This window comes from Phaenicophaeus curvirostris, chromosome 1 (assembly GCF_032191515.1).
Source record: "Phaenicophaeus curvirostris isolate KB17595 chromosome 1, BPBGC_Pcur_1.0, whole genome shotgun sequence".
NCBI lineage: Eukaryota > Metazoa > Chordata > Aves > Cuculiformes > Cuculidae > Phaenicophaeus > Phaenicophaeus curvirostris.
Genome location: NC_091392.1, coordinates 180966261 through 180987159, shown reverse-complemented (window position 1 = coordinate 180987159; position 20899 = coordinate 180966261). Strand labels below are relative to the sequence as shown.

General features: G+C 43.0%; 1 protein-coding gene across 1 annotated transcript in view; it reads right to left on the bottom strand.

Annotated features, from left to right (window-relative positions):
• Positions 1-6435: 6435 nt before the first annotated feature.
• The window catches only part of WDFY2 (WD repeat and FYVE domain containing 2), a 69903-nt gene continuing 55439 nt past the window's right edge, over positions 6436-20899 (bottom strand). Inside the window, exons 5-12 of the mRNA XM_069881750.1 lie at positions 18544-18694; positions 16789-16901; positions 15573-15699; positions 13559-13664; positions 10244-10345; positions 8646-8776; positions 8210-8318; positions 6436-7558 (exon numbers count right to left, since the gene is read on the bottom strand). Of these exons, the coding sequence (XP_069737851.1) occupies positions 7529-7558; positions 8210-8318; positions 8646-8776; positions 10244-10345; positions 13559-13664; positions 15573-15699; positions 16789-16901; positions 18544-18694 (869 nt within the window). The 3' untranslated portion in view covers positions 6436-7528. The remainder of the gene's footprint in view (positions 7559-8209; positions 8319-8645; positions 8777-10243; positions 10346-13558; positions 13665-15572; positions 15700-16788; positions 16902-18543; positions 18695-20899) is intronic.

Genomic DNA, 20899 nt, shown 5'->3' with positions numbered 1-20899 from the left:
CCAAGTGTCACTACTGTTTTACACATGGCTGCAGACTAGTTGGTAGGACAAAGGACCTAAATGCTAATATAGTGCAGGTGCTCCTGAGCTCTCTGCAAGTGCCTGGTAGCTAAAAGTCATGCTGATGGGCAGAGAGCTTACGTCTTCTTTACATAGTTTTGTTTCCCAAAAGCTATCCTAGGGGCTGGTGGCATTTACTCCTTTTTTGAGGACTTCCTGTTAATTATCAACTAAGATAAAACTTTTCAGCCTATTGTCAGTCTCCTTGGAAATAAAGGCTTTATTGTCAGAAGGGCCCTGAAATAAGCTTTCCCCTGATAAGCAGTGCTGAGCCACATCAGTGTCACAGCTCATCCTGAAGAGGCTTAGTCAGCATTCAAACTATTGCTTCATTTTAGTAACTTGACTCCTTGCACTACAGTGAAAGAAAACAACAGCAAGGCTTGCACGGGTGTTTTACTTCCTAGAATCCTCATATTAACATTTTACATGGTTCAAGCTCTTAGATGCAGTAACTGAAAATAAGAGCATGGCTGAAAGCGTATATAGTAACTATGCTTTTCCCTAGCAGAAAGGCTAAGACACCCCTGAGTATAGAAGTTGCTTCTCGACTCTGCAGTATAGAAGAAAATCTTAATGACTGGTATTTAAACAGTTCATAAAAGTAACTAAAAGTGCATAATATATATAAAACGAGTTTAATCCCAAGTTCCTTTTCCCTGTGCCCTTCTCCCATTTCCTGTGTTGGTCTCTCACACTGTGCAAAATAAAGTGCCCCCTCTCACCACACCAGACCCGACTTATCTAAAGTTTGTGCTGGTCACCATTAACCCAATGCCTTTTAAAATGAGCTGTTCCCACTATGAATGGCAGCGGGAAGCCTCAGATCTCTCCTGGCTCCTCTCAGAGTATTTCCTTAATGGACAAACAAGGAAATCCTTCTCTTGTTCTGCTGGGAGAGGCTGTTCTGGATGCATTTAGGCAGAGTAGTGACTGATGACAGGAGATAATTTGGAAATGGAAATGAAATGGCTTGAAAACTCTGTTCCAGTAATCATCCCCACAGCACTGATTAATGGAGAAAGTTGGTATTGGAAAAGGCAAGGAGTCTAGGGGGGAGCAAGTGTAACAAAACACTTCTGGGATGAAAACTGACCAAGAACTTGTCTCTGAAGCAGGTCAATATTTATGTTCCTCTCTCTAGAGGGAGCCATCAGATAAACGTTAGAAAAAATTATGTATTCTGGGGAAGGAAACTTGTTCTTGCTCAAGACAAAAGCTACCAGAGCCTTTCAAAGACAGCCAGTGCCAGCCTGGCCAAAGGTCCTCAGCAGCCCAGGTTTTCAGCCTCTACCACCCTGAGAAACAACTCAGACCTTTGCTCTGCCAGCAGTGGAATTTCACAGATAAAAGCGTTGCTAGAACAGAGGAAGAGAGGCAAAACGAGCACAAATGCAAAATCCATGGATCTCCCAGAAACTGGTTGTTTCCCCAAGGGTTAAAAATCTTCTTGGGCATCTTCCCTTTACTTTTCAACTGAGAATCTGCAATCAGCAGGGAGCCTTGGGGTGACACAGAAAACTGGGCAATTCTTTCACTGCCAAAACACCCTCTTTCTCTTGGCTGCTCCCCGACTGCCGGGTGGTCAGAGGGAGAATTTGTTGTGGCCAAGGAATGACCCTGCCTGCCCTTACAATATTTGTCATTTCTACGCCAGCTCGCAGAACAGGTAGATGAGTGGGTCCAGTCAAAACTCAGGAATCCAAATTCCTTATTACAAACTAACACACACATAGAGAAGGAAAAGTAATAGCCAGAAGCTAACAGAAATTAATTTAGTGGAGTTAAACTGGTACAATTTATTCACTTATGTTGGAGACACTTACCTATATCATGAACAGAACTAGAAATTATTATAATATAATTAGCAGAGAACATGGTCAAATTGCTGAGCAGTATTCCTAGAAAACACTGATCTGAACAGAACTCAGTGAGATTTTTTTTTTAATGTAAACTCCCCCTGCTCTGAAAGAAAACAGCCCACAAGATACTGGTCAGCCTGGTGAAGTTAAGTTGCCAAGTAGAGAGTCAAAAGCAACGCTCAGACTCTAGAAAACTAAACCCCACCTGAACCCAGTGGTGACAACAAAGACAAATCAAGTTTGTGCATCTACATTTCCACTGAAACTTCCTTGGTTTAGTGGTGGCAACTCCACCAAATTTTTTTGGACAGGACAAGGTAGAGGTGTTAATGATGGGTCTTTCACACCTGAGGGAAACTTTAACCTGTTAGAAAATGTTTGTATTTGGTGTGTATCTGCAAAGATGCTAAATTCAGTGGACAGCAATGAAAAAAAATTGTGTAAAGAAGCCCAGAAAGTACAAAAGTGGTAAAACCTTTAATAAATTCAGACTATTTAGTGTACAGGGAACAAGTAAATAGAGAGGCAAAACCTATATCTTCATACCAATTCTTCACAGAAAGGGTCATTGGGCACTGGCACAGGCTGCCCAGGGAAGTGGTTGATTCACCTTCCCTGGAGGTGTTTAAGGCACGGGTGGACAAGGTGCTAAGGGGCATGGTTTAGTGTTTGATAGGAATGGTTGGACTCGATGATCTGGTGGGTCTCTTCCAACCTGGTTATTTTATGATTCTATGATACAGCCTGACACCTTTTCTGCACCATCTCAATAGTGATGTGTCTCTTCCCCACGATTTTAATGTCTAAGTGCTTATAAGAGTAACACATTTCTCACAGCACTGCTTGAGGTAGATAAATACTATTAGGCAATTACACAAAAGAACATGAAATTGAAGTCAGATCTTCACAAACTTAATCTACCACCCCATCACTGAACAACTCTATGCCCCATGGATCCTGGCCAGGGCTGCTGGTCAGCTGAGATGGGGACAGTTCGGGGACAGTTTGTTCAATTCTGATGAATATTCATTTCTAACACTAAAGGTTTGTTTTTTTTTTTTTGTATGCTGATAACATTCTCTCTTGGCATCTCTTCTTTGTTAAGATTTTGCCAGTAGATTGTGCTCCCTCATTTTCATTTTGGTTTGAGTTTGATGTCCTCGCATGGCACCATTTCAACCTCTTTCTGTTCTTAGCAGCCCAAAGTTGTCCTGCAGCAAACAAAATTTCAGAGGTGGCTGAAGACTGGTCACAAGGGAAAACCCCCCAAACTGAGAAAATGCAATTAAAAATCACATGTGACCACAGGGAGTTAATCTCAAACTTAAATTCCAGACCTTCAGGTTTTTGTCAAACTAGGGAATCACTTTTTTTCTTCTGAAGAGCAAAGACTTCCTGTCAATTTTCGTATGAAATTTGGAGGAGAAAAATCTGTTTCTTCTGCAGTATTACACAAGAGGTGAGTGCTAAAGGGACTTCACGCATTAATCCACCCCGAAAAAAGGACCAAGTTTGTTGTTATTGTTGCATAATGTTGTCACATATAGAAACAAAGCTTCTAAAACCTAATTGAAAACATCCCACTGCTCCATGTGGTCTCCTGGAAAGGACATGCCCTGTAAAACCACACACAGTAGATCCATTTCCTATCTGCAACAGAACAGATTTGTGGTTGTTCTTACCCAATCCTATTGGGAACAGCAAGGACAGACATACGTAATGTTTGCTAATTTGTAGTAGCCTTGTTATTTTAGATTATTAAAAAAAAAAAAAAAAGAGAACTCATTTTCATTTTCTAACCCATTCAGTAGACATTAGGTGGACTTTGAAGTACAGAATGATTGAGATAGGAAGTGACACCTGTAGGTCACCTGGTCCGACCCTCCTGCTTGAGCTGGGACAGTTAGGTCAGTTGCCCAGGAACATGAATGTCTCCAAGGAGGGAAAATCCACAACCTCTCTGGGCAACCTGTGCCAGTGCTCAGTCACCCGTACCGTGAGAAACTGTTTTGTGATGTTCAGAGGGAACCTCCCATGATCCAGTTTGTGCCCACTGAAAAGAGCCTGGCTCTGTCCTCTTTGCATGCTCCTCTCAGGTATTTATACACGTTGATGAGATCCCCTGAGCCTTCTCTTCTCTATGCTGAACAGTCCCAGCTCTCTCAACCTTTCCTCATAGGAGGGATGAACCTTCATCATCTTAGTGGACCTCTGCTGGACTTTTCCAGCAGCTTCATATCTCTTTGTACTGGGGAACCCAGAATTGGACACAGCTAGAAAAAAAAAAAGTTGTATATTCCTTCAGCAGGCATAAAGCAAATGTTCCCCACCACCACAACCTCTTTTTGGATCATGCACAAACCTTTTTGTGCATCCAGCCATCACCTTCTTATCAGCAACCAACCCTCTGCAGATGGAACGCATCCCTCCTTTTTCCAGTACTGGAGATATTCATGCCACCCTCTCCAGCAAAGAGCAGTAATAGTAAATGGTAACATTTCTGAGCTGCTAAGAGTAAACATGCTGACATTCAGGTGAGAGCATCGCGTTCAAAACGATGAGGTGCGGAGGTTACTTGGGCTTCACCGCAGAGAGCAGCTGTAAACAAGAATGCTAACAAACAGCTGAACCCACTAATGTCACCATTTGGGATTATTTTCTGTTATGCTGGTTGACTTCAAGCCTACGCACTACACTGTTTCAATTGTGTCTTAACTGTGATGTTGGTTTCCTGTAGAGACCATCAGTGCTATTGTTGCAAGCAGTTCCCCACAGACTTTTCCCTTTACTTAAGTATTTTTAACTATATGGAGTTTGGGGCTCAGGCTGATCTTCATTCAGTCACCTGGAACACAACTGGCTCAAGTCAGCTCCTCAGGCACCATGTACGAGCAGCGCCTCTGCCCCAGCACTCGCCTAAGTGCTACAGATACTGTTCATTTTAAACCCAAGGAAACAACAGCTAAGAGAGAAATGAAGATCAGTGTTTCTGAAGCGCAGAGGAAGGCCAGCTCTGTTTGTACACCTCGTGGCACAGCAGGAGATACAACTGAAAGCCTGTTGCTGCACTTTTCAGTAGCTCTGGGGAAAAGGGGACTTTGCTTCATTTAAGGGTGTGGGTGGGTGCTGCAGGTAGTTTAGTCAGGAAATTTTGCAAAATGCATTTGTATACCCAGGATCAACCCATAAGCAATACTAAACCCACAGCTGCTTGGGAGAGAAGAGGGGTGGCCAAGACTTTACTGCAGAGCCATCCAAACACACCTCACTCCCAAATTTAGTCTCCTTTGGAGGTGACTCCTCACCTTTGTTTGAACATTACATCTTCAATAGGACTAGGTTTGACCCAGGGGCAGATCCTCAGCTTGCTGACTCCACCTCTCCAACTGCATAAGCACAATTCACGCTGGAGTCCCAAGCTTGATGCAACCACTATGTCTCCTCAGAAACAGTGTCTTAAGTTTGCTTTGGTGTTTCTGTCACCAAGAGACACAGTCTGCACAGCAAAGGAAGTAGAGTCTTTGGCCAAAAGGTCCTGAATCCAAGGTAACGTGGAACAGCAGAGTTCAGCAAAGTTCCACACATCATCCCCAGCTGGAAATAAAACACTGATAGGCGACTTGCTCATCTTGAATAGTCTCATCAGTCAACAACACTTTAGTAATCAGAAAACATGCACAAGGTGTAATGAGAGGCCCTTCAAAGAGGATAAAAGCACCTACCTTCCAGGAGAGAAGGTGAGAGGACTTAGAAAACAACAAACATTCAAGATGGAAAAAGAATCTTTTTAGCACTGTGCGAATTATGTTTGCAAATACACTTTAAAATATGCTGCCTAGAGGGAAACCAACAACAGGCTGTATGGCCAGGAAAGTCAAGGTGGCATCATTTCAGAGAACACGACTGCAAAATGCTTAAGTACAATTCAGGGGACATTTAAAGAGACCTGAAAATACGTGGCAGTCCAGTGACACACACACCGAAGTCCACTCCCCCTTTACTGTGGCAGTTAACCAGCCTAGATTTAATGCCACAGATTGTGTTAACCTTTTTGTTCCCTCAAAAGTTAGTTACTGCGAGGCAAACAAAGGACAGGCATTCTTTTCTTTTGATGTTATCACTCAGGGGAAAACAAGGCTTCTCTAGGCAGCAATGTGCTCTGCAGTGGTAAACATCGGCCTCCTCGCTCTACGGGGGAAAAGTGAAGACCGGGGGAAAAGCGAAGACCGAAATGGGGCAAGGCTGAGCACCACCGACATACTGTGTCACAGCAGCCACAGATCATGAGGCTCACTTAAATAGGAGATACAGGAAAGCCCTAGGTTTGGTCTGCAGTTCTATTCTCCACACCAGTTTCTTTGAAGAGCATCAGCAATAAGGTGCTAAAAAGTGAAATGGTTTAAAGAAACAGAGAGTTGACTCTTCAGAGAAGATCCAGTTGGAAAAAAGGGCTTCTTTTTTTTTGTTTATTCAACTTGACAACATTCTTCTAAAAAGGTAATTTAGGTCAATGCAAGTTTTAAACACTTTTTATTTTTAAAAGAAACCATAAAATATGATGACAGGACAATGAGCATCATTCAGCAATATCAGTTTCTGGTCTATAGAGGAAATTAATAAAAACCATCAGCATTTTAAAAAATAAATATGACTAACCGTATGGGTAACAGGAAAATAAAATTCACCTTCAACAATAGACAGGTATAAATGATGAAATGTTGCTGCGCAAGGTAGAGGTAGAGGTAAACCAGACTTTTCAGACCTCGGCCAGTTTTAGATCTGCCCCCCTCCATGCACACACACCCTCAAGTTCCTGTGGCAAATAATTTAATTTGAATCAACCTGTCAGCCTCACCAAACTCATACAGGTCTGCGTGCTCCTTGTAAGGCTGCTCTGAGCTGGAAAACTATTTCAGTTTTTGTAGAAATCAGTTGCTAAGCAACCTGGCCTACTGTTCTTGCAACTTGTGCAGCAAGGAAAGAGGCAGGAAGTTGGATTTCAGTTACTACAAACCAATAAAACACTCTCTGGATGATGTCCGCTAGGACAAGTAGATGGTAGAGCCCTTTTAGGAATTACAATAGTCCATTGGTTCCTTGGTGGTGCACCCAAAGAACATGCAACACTGCACCTGGAGTTCCTTCACTGAAGAGAGCGTGGTCAGCAGAAACATCCCAAATCAATAGGTACTCGCTGCAGGGAGAGCCGATTGCCTTATACAGTATGTTGATACTGAAAACTCACATGGTAAGACACAACCTAAGAACCTTCTGTACAAAGCAGCAAGTATCTTGACATAACAAATTATAAAAACTAAAAATTGCACTGCTCACGGATTTTCCAAACAAACCCAAGACAACTGAAGTCAGATCATACAAACCATTAGTTAAAAAAATATCTTCTTGTGTATTTTGAGAATAAGTGGAAAGAGTCTTCGTGCAAATGTTCAATTGATCAAGCAGAGGATGTAAAATCATTGTAAACGCATTAGTTCCTTTCTCATCTGTCATACGTGCCCAGCGTTATCTGTCTTCTGCAGTATGATTAGGGTTAGGAAATCTGCTTCTTCCACAAATATCACCTTTCAAGTTCCACTGATGTACCATCAAGACACTACTGGTGTCATATCCCACAACTGTTAATACAATAAAACATAACAACATAGTGAATAATGGTAAAAAATAATAGAAAACACTATATGATGGTATCTCTAAATAATTGTCATCTTTTTTTTTTTCCTCCCCACTTAAGAGAGGCTACAGGGTTAGAGGTGGATGCAGCAAGTCTGAAGAGATTAATTTAATTTTCCAGCACTCATGTCAGACTGGTGGAGGCTGACCAAATGACACTGTATACATCACTATGCTTTGCCCTCATGAGTCAGGTTCATAGCTGGCCTTGAAAGAAACTAAAAACTCCACATTATATTACTAACTTGAATGATTAGTAGCAGTCATAATGCATTGTGAGGGTTTTTCTTTTAAATTATTCAAGCTTTGCTATAAACTTTTTCAATATTTTAGCTGTTTCTTTCCCTAGGCACACAAACTGAGATTGGCCATGTCACAATACAGTTTGTCTTCCCAGAGGAAAAGCTACAGCAAACACTCATCCCAGCCCCCTCAGTCAGTAACTTCATAGACCAAGACCTTCTTGGTCCTTATTGGGCAGAAGTCCATCAGTGAAAGGTCTCTGGGTGGAAGAAAGCAGGTAGGACATATCTGCAACCACACGGGAGAGGAAGGGGAAATAAAATACAGGAGCTAGGGAATCCCCTTACTCCTACCTTAATAACTTTGTCTGTCCCCGAGGTCAACAGCCATCCCCTGGTGGCATCAAAGTGTACATGAACAATGTTGTGCTTGCTGTCATGGAAAGTAGCTGTGGGTGCCCGCCTGCAGAAAGAAATAAAAATCAGCAAAGGCTGTGACTGTAGGATTTTCCCCAAAATGTTCTCTATTGAGGAAATAAGTATTTGGATGTTACTGCAAGTTGTTAATTCAGCAACCTCTCTGTAAACTCCATTTTGAGATCATTCCAGCACAAACAGAGTGGAAATAGAGGGCTCTCAAATCCTTCTAGTTTGGTAGCCATCACAGAGGCTTATCTTGCTGAAAGAGCACCCCACTGGGCTGTCTTCTCCCACAGCACCTGCTCTGGCCCTCCCAGATGCAGGAGTTTTGCCCCACTCCAGTGCAAGGCGGTTTGGTGTCCACACTTACTCTTCATCTGTTATAGACTCGTGACAGCTATCGCAGACCCTTACTTCGAACTCAAACCCCATCAGTGGAATGGAGGAGCGCTTGGAGCTGCATTTGCCGCACACAGCTTTCCCACACTTTCGGCAGTGATGCTGTAGGAGACAACATATGGAAAGACATCTTCAGCCACAAACCCAGACCACCGCTTGGGTCCCACTGGCTCTATCATCTCACTCCCATAAGACCCAGCCAATGCTGCAACAAACAGGAAAGTGACTCTCCCAGGAAGATGAAGGAAAACAGGCAAGAACTTAAGTGAGCTTAAATGGGCAAGGAATAAATGGGCTGGGGAGAAGGGAATCTTACTTTTTTTCACCTCCTCCACTACCTGGGGCAAGCAGCAGCCTATCACTAGCATGGACACTGGGAAGTGGCAGATAAAGCACTACGTGGGCTAGATGGACTCTACCTCTCACCCAAGCTCCAGGGTGACACTGTACATCACCCAGTAAATCACTGCTGTCTTATCACTTGGCATCTATGGTTGTAGCTGTGGGTCAAGTTTCTACATTGAGTGTGACCCACTTACAGGGCAGAAGGCAGAAGGAAGTCCAAGCTGTCCTCTTTTCATTAGCACAGCTAGAGATGGGAGGGCAGGACAAAGAGTCCTGCTACACACCCAGAAGATGTGTCACAGCCAGCTGGGCATCTGCCACAGGGCTGAAAGCTGCAATTACACTCTGTCCCTGGGAATCTCACTTAGGGGCTGTAGGGGATGACATCACCACTCAGCAGCACATAACACATTAAGACATCTCCAGGTCAAGGTAGGACAGGGCTACATCAGCACAGCAGCATTCTGGAGTCCCACCCCAGCCTCCAAGTATAAACATCTACCATTTAATCACTTCGGTTCACTCCTTTGGCCATTTTCAGCTCCAGCAGCACTAGTGTTTCTGCATTTTGATGCTACTCTCATTTTCATATGCACTAGCTGTGTAGGACAGCAAGGCTGTCAGCCACAGGACAGCCGGGCTCTGTGAGGATGAGTATTACATAAAAAGAACATGCAGCCCAGCCGTGCCCCAGACACCTTATCCAAGCTCCACGAGAACATCCCTTTCCCAAAAGTCTCCAATCCTCAACCCTCTCCCGCTGGGCAGTAAAACACAGCAGCATGTTCCAAGCTGACAAACAAGCCCTTTCCAACACAGCCTGAGCGGTTACAGATGTTTACCCAGCCTCATTGAAAACAGCTTTGGTTCCAGCACAATCTCCAAAAATCAGCTGCAAATTTCTTTCTGCAACACATTCAACTAACAATAAGCAAAATCCCACATGGCTAAAAGCTATAGTAGAATGAAAAACAATTTACTCAGCCCAAGACCCATTGCACGCGTTTGCTATTGGGACTGGCTGAGGGAAAGGAAAAAAATACGTGTTCCTCCCAATCACAAAATCATAGCATCAGAGGGGAGCCCAGCGTCCCACTTAACAGGCACTCAGTGGAAGAACAAAGTCCAAATTCTCAGGTTTTTAGGGGAAAAGGGTTATCATCATCTATTATGAGGGAAAAGCCTAACTGCACCATATTAGCACACCAAAGGGCTCATACAAACCTGCCTGAGGCCTATTTTCTTACTGTCCCACATTTGCTTGAAGTTCCAGAAGAAAGGCTGGTCACATTTTTGACAGGAGTCACTATCCAGCCACTCAGGGGTCTGCAATACATACACACAAACACAGAGTGGGAGTGAGCAATAAACAGAAAAGCTTCCTAGAGAAAAGCCTAGAGACAGGATAAGAAAGATGTATTGGGGTGCAGTAGTGTGGCCAACTAAACTTAATTAAAAATCTCCATTTTCACAAGATATCATTTTTATTGTTTTCTGGGGTGTCATTTTTGGCTCAGCCCTGAGCCTTGAAGGGCATAGGAGGAACACTTCCCACCTGAGTCATGAAGTGGAGTTCAATTATAAGACGATAAAAATAACCCAGGAACAAACAAGCCTGTCCCACCTCTCCAAGTATGGAATTTAGCATATACAAAAATATTCTGTCCTGTCTGGACAAAATTTACCATCTGCCATTGCCTCTGTGCAGAACTGGGGACAAACAGAATTTCTAATAGCCAAGCTACTTTCCCCTTCCCTCCATCCGAGTATCTGAAATGTTGATGTGAGGTGCTTTCTTTTACAATTTCCTTCTTTCTTTAATACTGTAAGAGGCGTTCAGGCTGTCTGAGGTATCTGTGCTAAAAATCACATATAGTGGTGAGAAATACGAGATTCACCTGAACGAGCCTAAAACCCAAGCCAGCTCTTTCCTCTGCTTTTACACAAAGACAATGGAAGGAAGGTTGTCTATTTCCTTACACGGTGCATAGGTTGATGCTCACACTATGGATGAAGCAGGAAAGAAGATTTAAAGAAAGAAAAATTATTAAAGGCACTTCTTTCTCCTGCAGCTAGGTTTTGCTGTGCAGAGATGCATGAACCAGACACCTTGCAGAGAAGCAAGCCTTGCCAGATACTGAAAGAGCTCAGGAAATGCCTGAAGTGGCAGAGGGGCACATGGAGGAGGCAATCAATCTCCTCCCCTAAATTTGGGTCCCCCGGCATTTGTGTTGCATTGAGCTGCTGGGAGACATGCGGTGCATCTCCCCACAGTGTTAAGGAAATACCTGCTGGGATGTTAGACTCAGGAATTGCCTTGGTTTTTGACCCCTCTCCAGCTGTTAGTCAGTCTGTGTCTCCTAACTTGGCCTAGAAAGAGTGACACTCCTTCCTAGGAGATGACTTCTGTACCTTTCTCTGCCTCACCAGGACAAGAGCTCATCCCAAAGCCAGTGCTGGCAAGCAGGTCTTGTCCTGTCCCCCCACCAAGCAGGGCAGACCCATCCAGACCTGGTCAGCCCTGCTTTGGCATCAACGTAACATACTCCCACCAGCTCCACCAACCCTGTGAGATTAAATAAATGCTAAAAAAAAGCTTAATACTTTGTAAGAAAGTGCTGTTGGCTCAACAGAGCCACCAGCTTCTCACATGCTGCAAGAAACACAACAGAAAAGTCAGGCAAAGATAAGGTAATGCTGATGGAGACTCTCAGCTCCCAGGACAGCTTTGACCCTCAGCAATAAAGCAACTGTCTGCTTCAGCTTCTTCTGCCAGTTACTCTGCAGGCAGTTCATTCTGCTGGGACAAATCCTTGTCTTTTCTACAGTCTTTCTGTTTAATGCCTACAGATTTACATTTGTGTGTATGTTTTCATCTCTTAGGCATCTGAACACTACAGATGAAGACAACATTTTGCTTGTGACAACTGCTTTGTAGTCAAATAAAATAGCTTCTAGCATCTTTCAGATGTTCTATTCTTTCAGCTTTTTAAAAACAGAGATTTGAACAAAGAATCAAGGGCTAAAATGGCTTCAATCACTCTAATGCAATCCAAAAGATGTGGGAAAATCTGATAGCATTAAAGTGAGTGCTGAGCACACATCACATTGAGAAAACATGGAGAACTACTAAAGCCAAAATCCCAAAGAAAATGCTCTAGGACCCCAAAGCAATGTTTGGTATTAAAATCTCTACGGTTCACGTTGCAGGGGTGTTTTAGCACCATGAACACCCTACTGCACTACTGATAACATGAATAAACCCACATAGGCATAGTCACAGAAAGCAGCACACCCATTAGCACCTGCTGCTATGCTCTCATTTAGCTAATTATATTTCTCCTCCATTTTTTAAACCAGACTGCTTTGTAAGAAGACAGTCTTAACCCTTACTGTAGCCTTTCAAAGGTAGCAAATAAATAAAGGTTTTCATTTCTGGATGTTCGAGTTGCAGCAAAAAGGAAACATCTGTTGGGAAGGAGGAAGCTGCTCAGCTTTCGTTTCAGTTTTGGAACTGATGACATAATTGGCCATTTGATTAGCAATTACAGAGAGCCAACTGGAATGCTAACTCACATTAAAAAGGGAGCTCAGTTCCTGCATAGGCCTATTCCAGTAGTTCTTTTAAAGTCAATTTTCCACTTTTCTTTCCTCCTTGCTCCAGGGAGACATACATGACCTGGAAGGCCAAAACCCTTAAGAACCAGCAAAGCTGTTGAAAATCCATGCTCTCGAAAGCCTTGCTCAGACCTACCCACTGCAGGGACTCAGGGTCCCTGTGTCCCCTCTGCAAGAACACGACAGAGGTTTGCTGTGACTCATGTTACTGGGATTTGCCACGCTGCCAACAGGGGCTGCCGCCTGACTCATTCAGCACAGCTTTTGCTCCCTCTCTCTGAGTCAGGGCTCAGAAACTGCAGAGCAGGGGCTGCTCCCACATCACCAAAGACCCATTTTTGCACGCACATACATTTGTTCGTCACACAGTACAAAACCAATTAGGAACACATGGGTGAAATCTTACTGTCTTGATTGGCAAAGCCATCGTTTATAACTGCTTCTATGTGGTTACACCAAAAGGAGGCAAGATAGAGTAGTAGTTTAGACTGAAACCCTGTTTTTAAGAAAAAAAAAACCTGGTTGGAGGTTTCCAGAGGTGACACAGACCTTTATTGTTTTGTTTTCTTAAAAACTCATAATAATCATCAATCCATTAATTTACCTCTGAACTAAGAATATTTCTCATAATGTCCTGAAAAACAAAGCAGAGCATCTCACAAGACTCTCCTTAGAGGATGTGTTTCAGAGCATTAACATAAAGAGTAAGAGTCATTTAACAGCCTACTTAATATGCATTTTCTGCCACACAATTTCCCCTGTACCATATTATTGAAGACACAGCATAATTGCTGTATAACAACTTGAGTATGCCCAAAAACATTTTAAAGCCTGGAATGATCTTATTCAGGTTGAAAGTTGGACATTCCCCCTTCCTCCCAAGACTGTTTCAGATCAAATTGACGAGAACTGAGTATCTACCTCCTGCCTCTCAACATCCATGTTCCAGACGACGATTCCCCCATCTGCACCGCAGGAGATGAGCTGCCGAGTGTGATGAGCATAGGAGAGAGACTGAACTTTATCACTGGAAAAGAAACAAGACAGTTACTAAACAACCCTCTATGGCTACTACACAAGTAAGGGTAGAATATACAACAAAGCAGCATAAACCACTCATTTGCCTATGTTTCCCTCCCTTTATCACCACACATCCATTGGATGCAAATCAGCCTTTGCTGCCTAGCTGGGACCAGCACCAGAGTGCTCATCTGGGCATCATCCACAAAAGCAAAGACCTGTTCTGAAAGCTGCTTTTGCTGCTCCCAAGATGGGAGGTCCCAGCTGCACTGGGAAGCCTGAACAGAGCTTCAGCTCCAGGTCTCTCCAAAGGCACAACTGAATGCATAAACGCAGCCCTGGTAAGGTACTTTTCTGTCAGAAAGCCAGTAAAAACTTCGGTTTTGTAAATCTCTGCAACATCTAAAAAGGAAGCACTAAGGAACTTACTGAAGATTTTCTTTTAGCACCATCAAGCATGAAGAGGCTAAAGAATAATACAGGAATCACTAAATTGTTCCTAAGCCTTCCCAAAGCAAGGTGGAAGACTTAAGTGCTTTTGCTGCTTCTTTTAAGGAAAAAGCAACATGGGAGAAATAATTCAGTTTAAACTCCAAAAGCTGTGCTCATTCCTTTGTAGAAGAAAGAAAACCAGGCCTCATCTCAAGCTATTTACAGCCTGGGAAACAAAGAATATATAACACTGTTATGGAAAAAAACAGGTTGCCAACAGGCTGAGCATACAGCAACTGGAAATAACACACAACGCTTGGTTTTCATTGCTACCACCACTGGTCTTGCCTATGCAAAGGACTTGAATGGTAATGCATTTGCTTCTGCATATGGTGGCTGCTCCTCCAAATACAAATGCCTTTATGGGACAGTGTGGTACAACACAGCCTGCCTTCATGGCTCCTGCCTGCTGACATCAGTGTCATCATCAGATGAAATGTTTTTTAAATCCCTTAGGACCAGGTCTCTACACTGTACAGTGCCAGCCAACAGCTACGTCACAAATTAAGATGCAGTGGCTAACTTCATGTTAGGAGCAGCAATAAATCTAGCAGCAGTGCATTAGCAAGCACCACTGGGTAGTGTAATGAGGGTGATCTGGGAACTTCAGCAAGAGCTCTGCAGTGCTCTGAAATCCCAGTGGCATCCAAATCACTTGGCAGAGTGCAGCATCAGTCAAAAGAAATATATGAATATGCAAGAAATCATTAGACCAAAACCACCATGGGATTTTACTCCTCCAGACCTGAGCCAAGCATGCAGTCCCACAGGTATGTGCTCCCAGTACACTGAAACAAACTTGTTGCACAGGGAGTGTTAAAAGGCTAGGTAGTCATGACAAGTAGAGCCGTTCTGATCACTAGTTAACATCTGGCTTAGGCTTACTCTTCTCCAAGACATCTACCATGCTACAGAAATGTGAGATCTGTACAGGCGAAGATGAAGCCTCTTTGCACTGAGGAGATGGTGAAGGCCTCTATGGGTAAAGAACATTACTTGTAATTCAGGCTGTAGGTAAAATGTCAGGGAAAAAGCTAGCAAGGAGGAAAAAGACTAATTGTTCGAGCCTGATGCTCCCTCTAGGGGAAGGAAAGACCTTGACACTTAAAAATTTCCCTGCAGCAGTTTTCATTTGAGAAGTCTCCTCTTGCAAACAAAGAAGCAAGCTCTGGCATGACACATTCAGGACCACAGATATTTTGCTCTCCTTCCACCCTTTGCAGACTCTCAAAGCAGCCTGTGGGCCCAACGCTGAAAAACTTACTGTAAGGAACTTATTCCAATTGTATATGGACCACAGGGAGTCACACATACAAGCTTGAGGCATGTGAAGACTGCAACCCTTGGGCTGTTTGTATCCAGATGTGGCTTCTGCCTTTAGCTTTTCTCCCATAAAAGCAGGAGGGGAGGGCTTTGAACGTACTTATGTCCTTGCAACTCGATGGCTGTTCCTTTTCTTCCTCCAATATCCCACATTATAATGGAATGATCAGAACTGCCTGAGAATAAAACTCGCTGTATTGGGTCCCAACAGAGAGCAGTGACACCACCTGAAACAGGAGATGCACACAACAGTCATTACGGAAGGTAGAAGACAGGAATGTAGCTAAATCATAGAATCATAAAGGTTGGAAAAGACCTCTAAGATTGGAGTCCAACCATCGCCCAACATCACCATGCCTACTAAACCATATCCTGCAGTGCCACGTCTACACTCTTTTTCTAACACCTTCCTGGGATGAAGACTCCACAACTTGCCTGGGCAGCCCGTTTCAATGCTTCACCAGTCTTTCAGTAAGAATTTTTTCCTTATATCCAATCTAAACCTCCCCTAATGCAACTTAAGGCCATATATTTACATATATATATAAAGATTAAAAAAATATGGAGAGATAATGGCTAAAATGCAGGTCTCTAGCAAAGGCCATGCAGCCACAGTGCTTACCAGCTGAAAACTAACAGCCTAGAAAACCTACTGAAGCTCCATCCTGCTATTTTGCGGGCAATAACGCTCTGCTGCCACTCACATGGATGAATCCACTGAGCAGTAAAGCATGGTAGGATGGTCACAGTGTGACTAAACAGCTTTTAATCTCCATCATTCCCAGGAGATAGATTTTATTACTAGAGAGAATAAAGCGTGGAATATCACAGGCATCTTCACAGTATCTTGCGCTACCTCATGACTGGGCTATTAGCATCCAATGAGACAGGAGGAATATGGAAAGAATGCGCTGAGTAATAACCACCATCTCCTCTGTTAGATGACAAGCTCACATCCCAGGCTTTTAAGGTGTGATAGGGCACAAGTTCCAGCAGCAAAGCATGCAGTTAGTGCCTCCAAGATGTGCTTATGCCACTGCGACAAAAGAATCTACCAATATGGGTCTTTCCTTAAGGACCATCCTTTTCCCCCTAGAGTTATCACAACTTCTATTCTCCCTCTGTTCTCAGTCTGATCACTCTCATTTTTATCAATAAAGAATAAACTTCCTTGAGGTCTAGTGACAGTTTAAAGTCCATCTCCCTTCCATGTCTTGAACTGACATAACCCATCCTACCATTTCACAGGAGAGACAAAACACCATGACGCTGAGCACAGATGAAGAACAAGATGGAAAGTTCTCCTAAGGCCTTACCTGTGTGTCCCTTAAATGTTGTAACAAGGCTGCAGGACTCTTGCTCTAGTTTGAGTATGGTCACTTGCCCAGAATGGTCACCAACAAACACATGTCGGGTTTCCACATCAAATCTGATGGAAAAATGCTAAAGAAAATACATTGCTTGTACAAGATTTGCATTCCTTTCATGACTTGTTAATGCTTTCAACATAAGTATTCTGCAACCTTGTGAATAGCACTCCAGTCTCAAGGAGATAGTGAGTGTACTTTTAGGCATCAAGCTCATACGTATTCTTATTAATAGTGCAGTATCCTTGAGTAAACCAAAGAGTGAGAACAAAAAAAATACTGTTCCAGAGGATGCAAGTTGTGTTTTTGTTATGAAACACCTTTGAAACAGCCCTTCAACATAAACAGAAGAGTCTTCTCTCCAGGCTTTCTAACTTAGCTGTTAGAGTTGGATGGAGTCCTGTCTCTCTTTTCCTTCCTAAAATTGTATAAAATAACTATTATTAGTTTTCTGCTGTTTCATTATATTTAAGCTTACAAATACAATGAAAGGGTATTGGTTTATGTCATATTTGGTGAAGTGTCAGCTACATCAGGTACATCATATTCTAAACTGAATAAAATCTGGACCTAGTCAACCTTCTACTGGAACCATCTAAATGGACAGATTCTGATCTCTTAATCCAATTTGATTACACGTTCAGAGTCCATACAGGATATTTAAGGAGCAACTGCTTAGCATGGATTTTTTTGCACACAGGACATTGTGGAAGGAAACCCATGTTCCTGGTTCTGCCAAGCTCTTTGTTGTGTTTGTCAACGATTCTTGCTTCCCCTGCCTTCCACCAGCATGATCTGATGACTCAAATTGAAGCGTCCTCCAAAATTTTTAATCACTTGGAACAGTCCATTCTCTAGAGAGATTTAGGAAATACAGGGCAAATTTCTGCATCATGCTTTGGAAAATATTTAACATTTAATTAAAAATTAAAGTTCAGCCTTTATGTTATTTAGATTGGCTGGATGACCAGATAATATAAGGTATGTCCATGATCAGACAGTAATTTTGAGCCAGTCTCACTTCCCATGAACTAGCAAAACACACATCACCTATATCAAGTACACCATAGGGCACTAAAAAGTCTGTTTATGCTAACCCCCAGTTTCAGCCTTAGCACTCATATTTTTCCACTTCCCTTTTAATTTGCAATAAAGCTGAATTAATATTTCTTTTATTGTTAGGTAGCTGGGGCAACTCTAGGTGAATAAGCCACTTGAGTGCCATTTCTGGAGCCATTTACTCTTTAGTTAACCCAAATTCCCAATACATAGCGGGCTGTTCCAGACTGAAGGACAAGTACTCATTATTTCATATTAAAGTCACTGAATTTTTACCATGCATACACAAGAATGCTGACTTGATCACTGACCTACTTCGCTACCATTAACTCTTAGAAGAAAGCATGCGTTGCATGTTTAAATGAAGGCCTTGTCCATACTTATTACAATAGTAGACGACAATAGGTTGCAGATCACTCATTGTTTTGCTAAAAAATGCTTAGACCTAAATATGCCACTGCGCATTAAGGAGACAAAGCAAGGAGACCAGACAGTTTTTTAAATTGGCTTTAAATAACAGTTTCTGTCACAAAGCACTGAACCTATACAGGGCACAAAATTTGGAGGAAAATTAGAAAAATGAACTAAATAGGCCGTTTGAGTACCAAAGAGCAGAAATAAATCTGAGAGCTCAGTAAAGGATACTGCAGGCCACAGGCACTTGCGCTGGTGCGGTACCCTCCCAGCCGCTGGCCGCTCTCGGAACAGTGCCACGTGAACTGTTTGTCTTGTCCAGTGCTTAATACCCACTCCATCTCCAGGACAAACAGAATCATCATGACTCGGCTTTGATGAGCTGAAAATTAAGCAGACAGACATATAATTGCCTTGCGGAGAAGAACTCGGGGGCAGAAGACCACTGCAACTTCCAACTGCATCCAGCTCCTCCACACCCTACAAATCCACTCCCTCTTCCCTATAGAAGAAATTGGCATTTAATAACCCTGTTGACATAAGCTACCATGCAAGCTTGTAAGGTCTCCACTTTGCAAGTTCTGTGTTTGCATAAGGAAGAGAAGAAGCAGCCATTTATCTTCTACAGTAGCACGAGTCTTCCTTCCATCATTGTATCATCACCAACAAATCTGCCATTGTGGAAAGGACCCTGGGCTCTACTTAAACCTTTTTAGAGCTGGTTTTATGACAGCAGTGCAGCTGTCTATGTGAGGTCTAGTGGATGTGGGCTGTGGATTGTGGTACCCCAGCAAAATGATGAGTTACAGCGCAGGCATAACCCTCCACCAAAGCGAGGTTTAAGCATTGCATATAAAACAGCTAAAAAGGAAACTGGAATAAAACAAAAACACAAAACCAACCCCCAAAACTAAAAAGATCACAGCTGGGCAAGACGAATAAAACAGCTGAAGGAATAAATTTCTACTGCAACCTAAATAAAGCCATCAAAAGCTTTTCATTAAAACAAGGAAACACAGGCTTGTACAGATGGCTTGAATGACCAGTGGGCTTGGTCGTGAAGTGCTGATTGAGCCAACTTTTTATTTAAAAAAGTGACTGGAAGAACATGCAGAATTATCCCCAGCTGTAACTTAGCAGTGGATGCCATCTTCCTCAATCTATAGCCCTAATGGTTTATTAGTGTTCTGAGATCTGGCAACGTGTTGCACAAAGCAGGCCCCTTGTATTTGTTTGTGTAAAAGATGGCACACTGAAAAGATTAAATATCTTTGGAAGCTTAAAAAACATCCCAAAACCTCTCTTTGAAATGCAGAGAAACTCCTCAGAATAGTGTGGAAAGATTGCTGCCGGCTCTATACAAATACACAGCACAGATGAGAGCTGTGTTCAAACCCTACAAGGGGGAACCAGTTGTAGCGAAGAACAGAAGGCTTGAACAAGCCAACATCTGCTCTGGATCCACACTGCTTTTTAGACCCAGATTCCCAGAGGAGAAAAGTCAATAGATGTATTGACACACAAGTTGCCATAACTGTGATTGGCAGCCGGACTAGTTTACAGCATCAGACTTGAACTGTACCCAGATGCTTTCACCTTTGCGCTCAGAAGACTTTGGCTCTTGTTTCCATATGCTTTCAAACTCCTGGTTTGTAACTAGGATACAGGGATGGGGACCACCCAGGATTCTCTTCAGCATTTTTAAATAGATCATCTCCTCTCTCCCACTTTCTGCTCTGGGAAAAAATTCAGTGACCCTATGGGTGACTGATGTTTGGGTTTTACCTCCCTGTTAGTCCCCCTGGAAGCACCTGCACTACCTGATGGAGTGGTGCTCTGCAGAAAGGGCCATGATGGGATGCACGCTGCTGCAAGCACTCGATGGGCTTGTAGACATGTCCCAAGGACCTGTGTGCACCAGCAGCGCCGTAGACACTTCCATAAGCTGTGCAAAGCTGGCTGAGATCAGGCTGTTCAAGGCTTGTCCAGGGATGTTGTCTCAGCACGTGGCGACTGCTACTGCTAGTCTTGGCTTTCTGTGGTTTGAACAGGCTGTGGGGATAGCTAGCACCACCTCACTCTCCTAAATCTCCTCCTATCTCTTTCTAGAACTTCTTCCAAACAGCAAAGCTTGTACCTTTTCCTAGAAGTACTGCAGTTTTGTCTGGCAAGTAAGCAGTAGACATTAAAGAAATATGTACATGCCAAGAGGTGTATGGGGTGTACATGGCAGCTCTGCTTATCCACCTTCCCCAAAAAGAAATTTTAACTCATCACTCTGTTGCCCACCTGCAAGTGTTGCACATATTAACTGGTGACACCATGTGCAGAAATACCTGAAATGAGTGAAAGAACACAGCAAAGGTCATCTAAGTAAGTAAGGAAAAAGAGGGGAAATGCAAGTAGAAAGTCACTTGTCATTTAGAGGCAATTTGACCCATATAAGCCTTAAAGAAGCAAAACATCAGGAGGTTGGAAGTTGACAGTAGAGCAAGGAAGAGTCTGGGCTGTAGGATTAACAGAGGTTCAGAGCTGTGAAGGAGCGAACAATAAAATGGTCCTTCATCCATGGCTTTTTCAATTACCA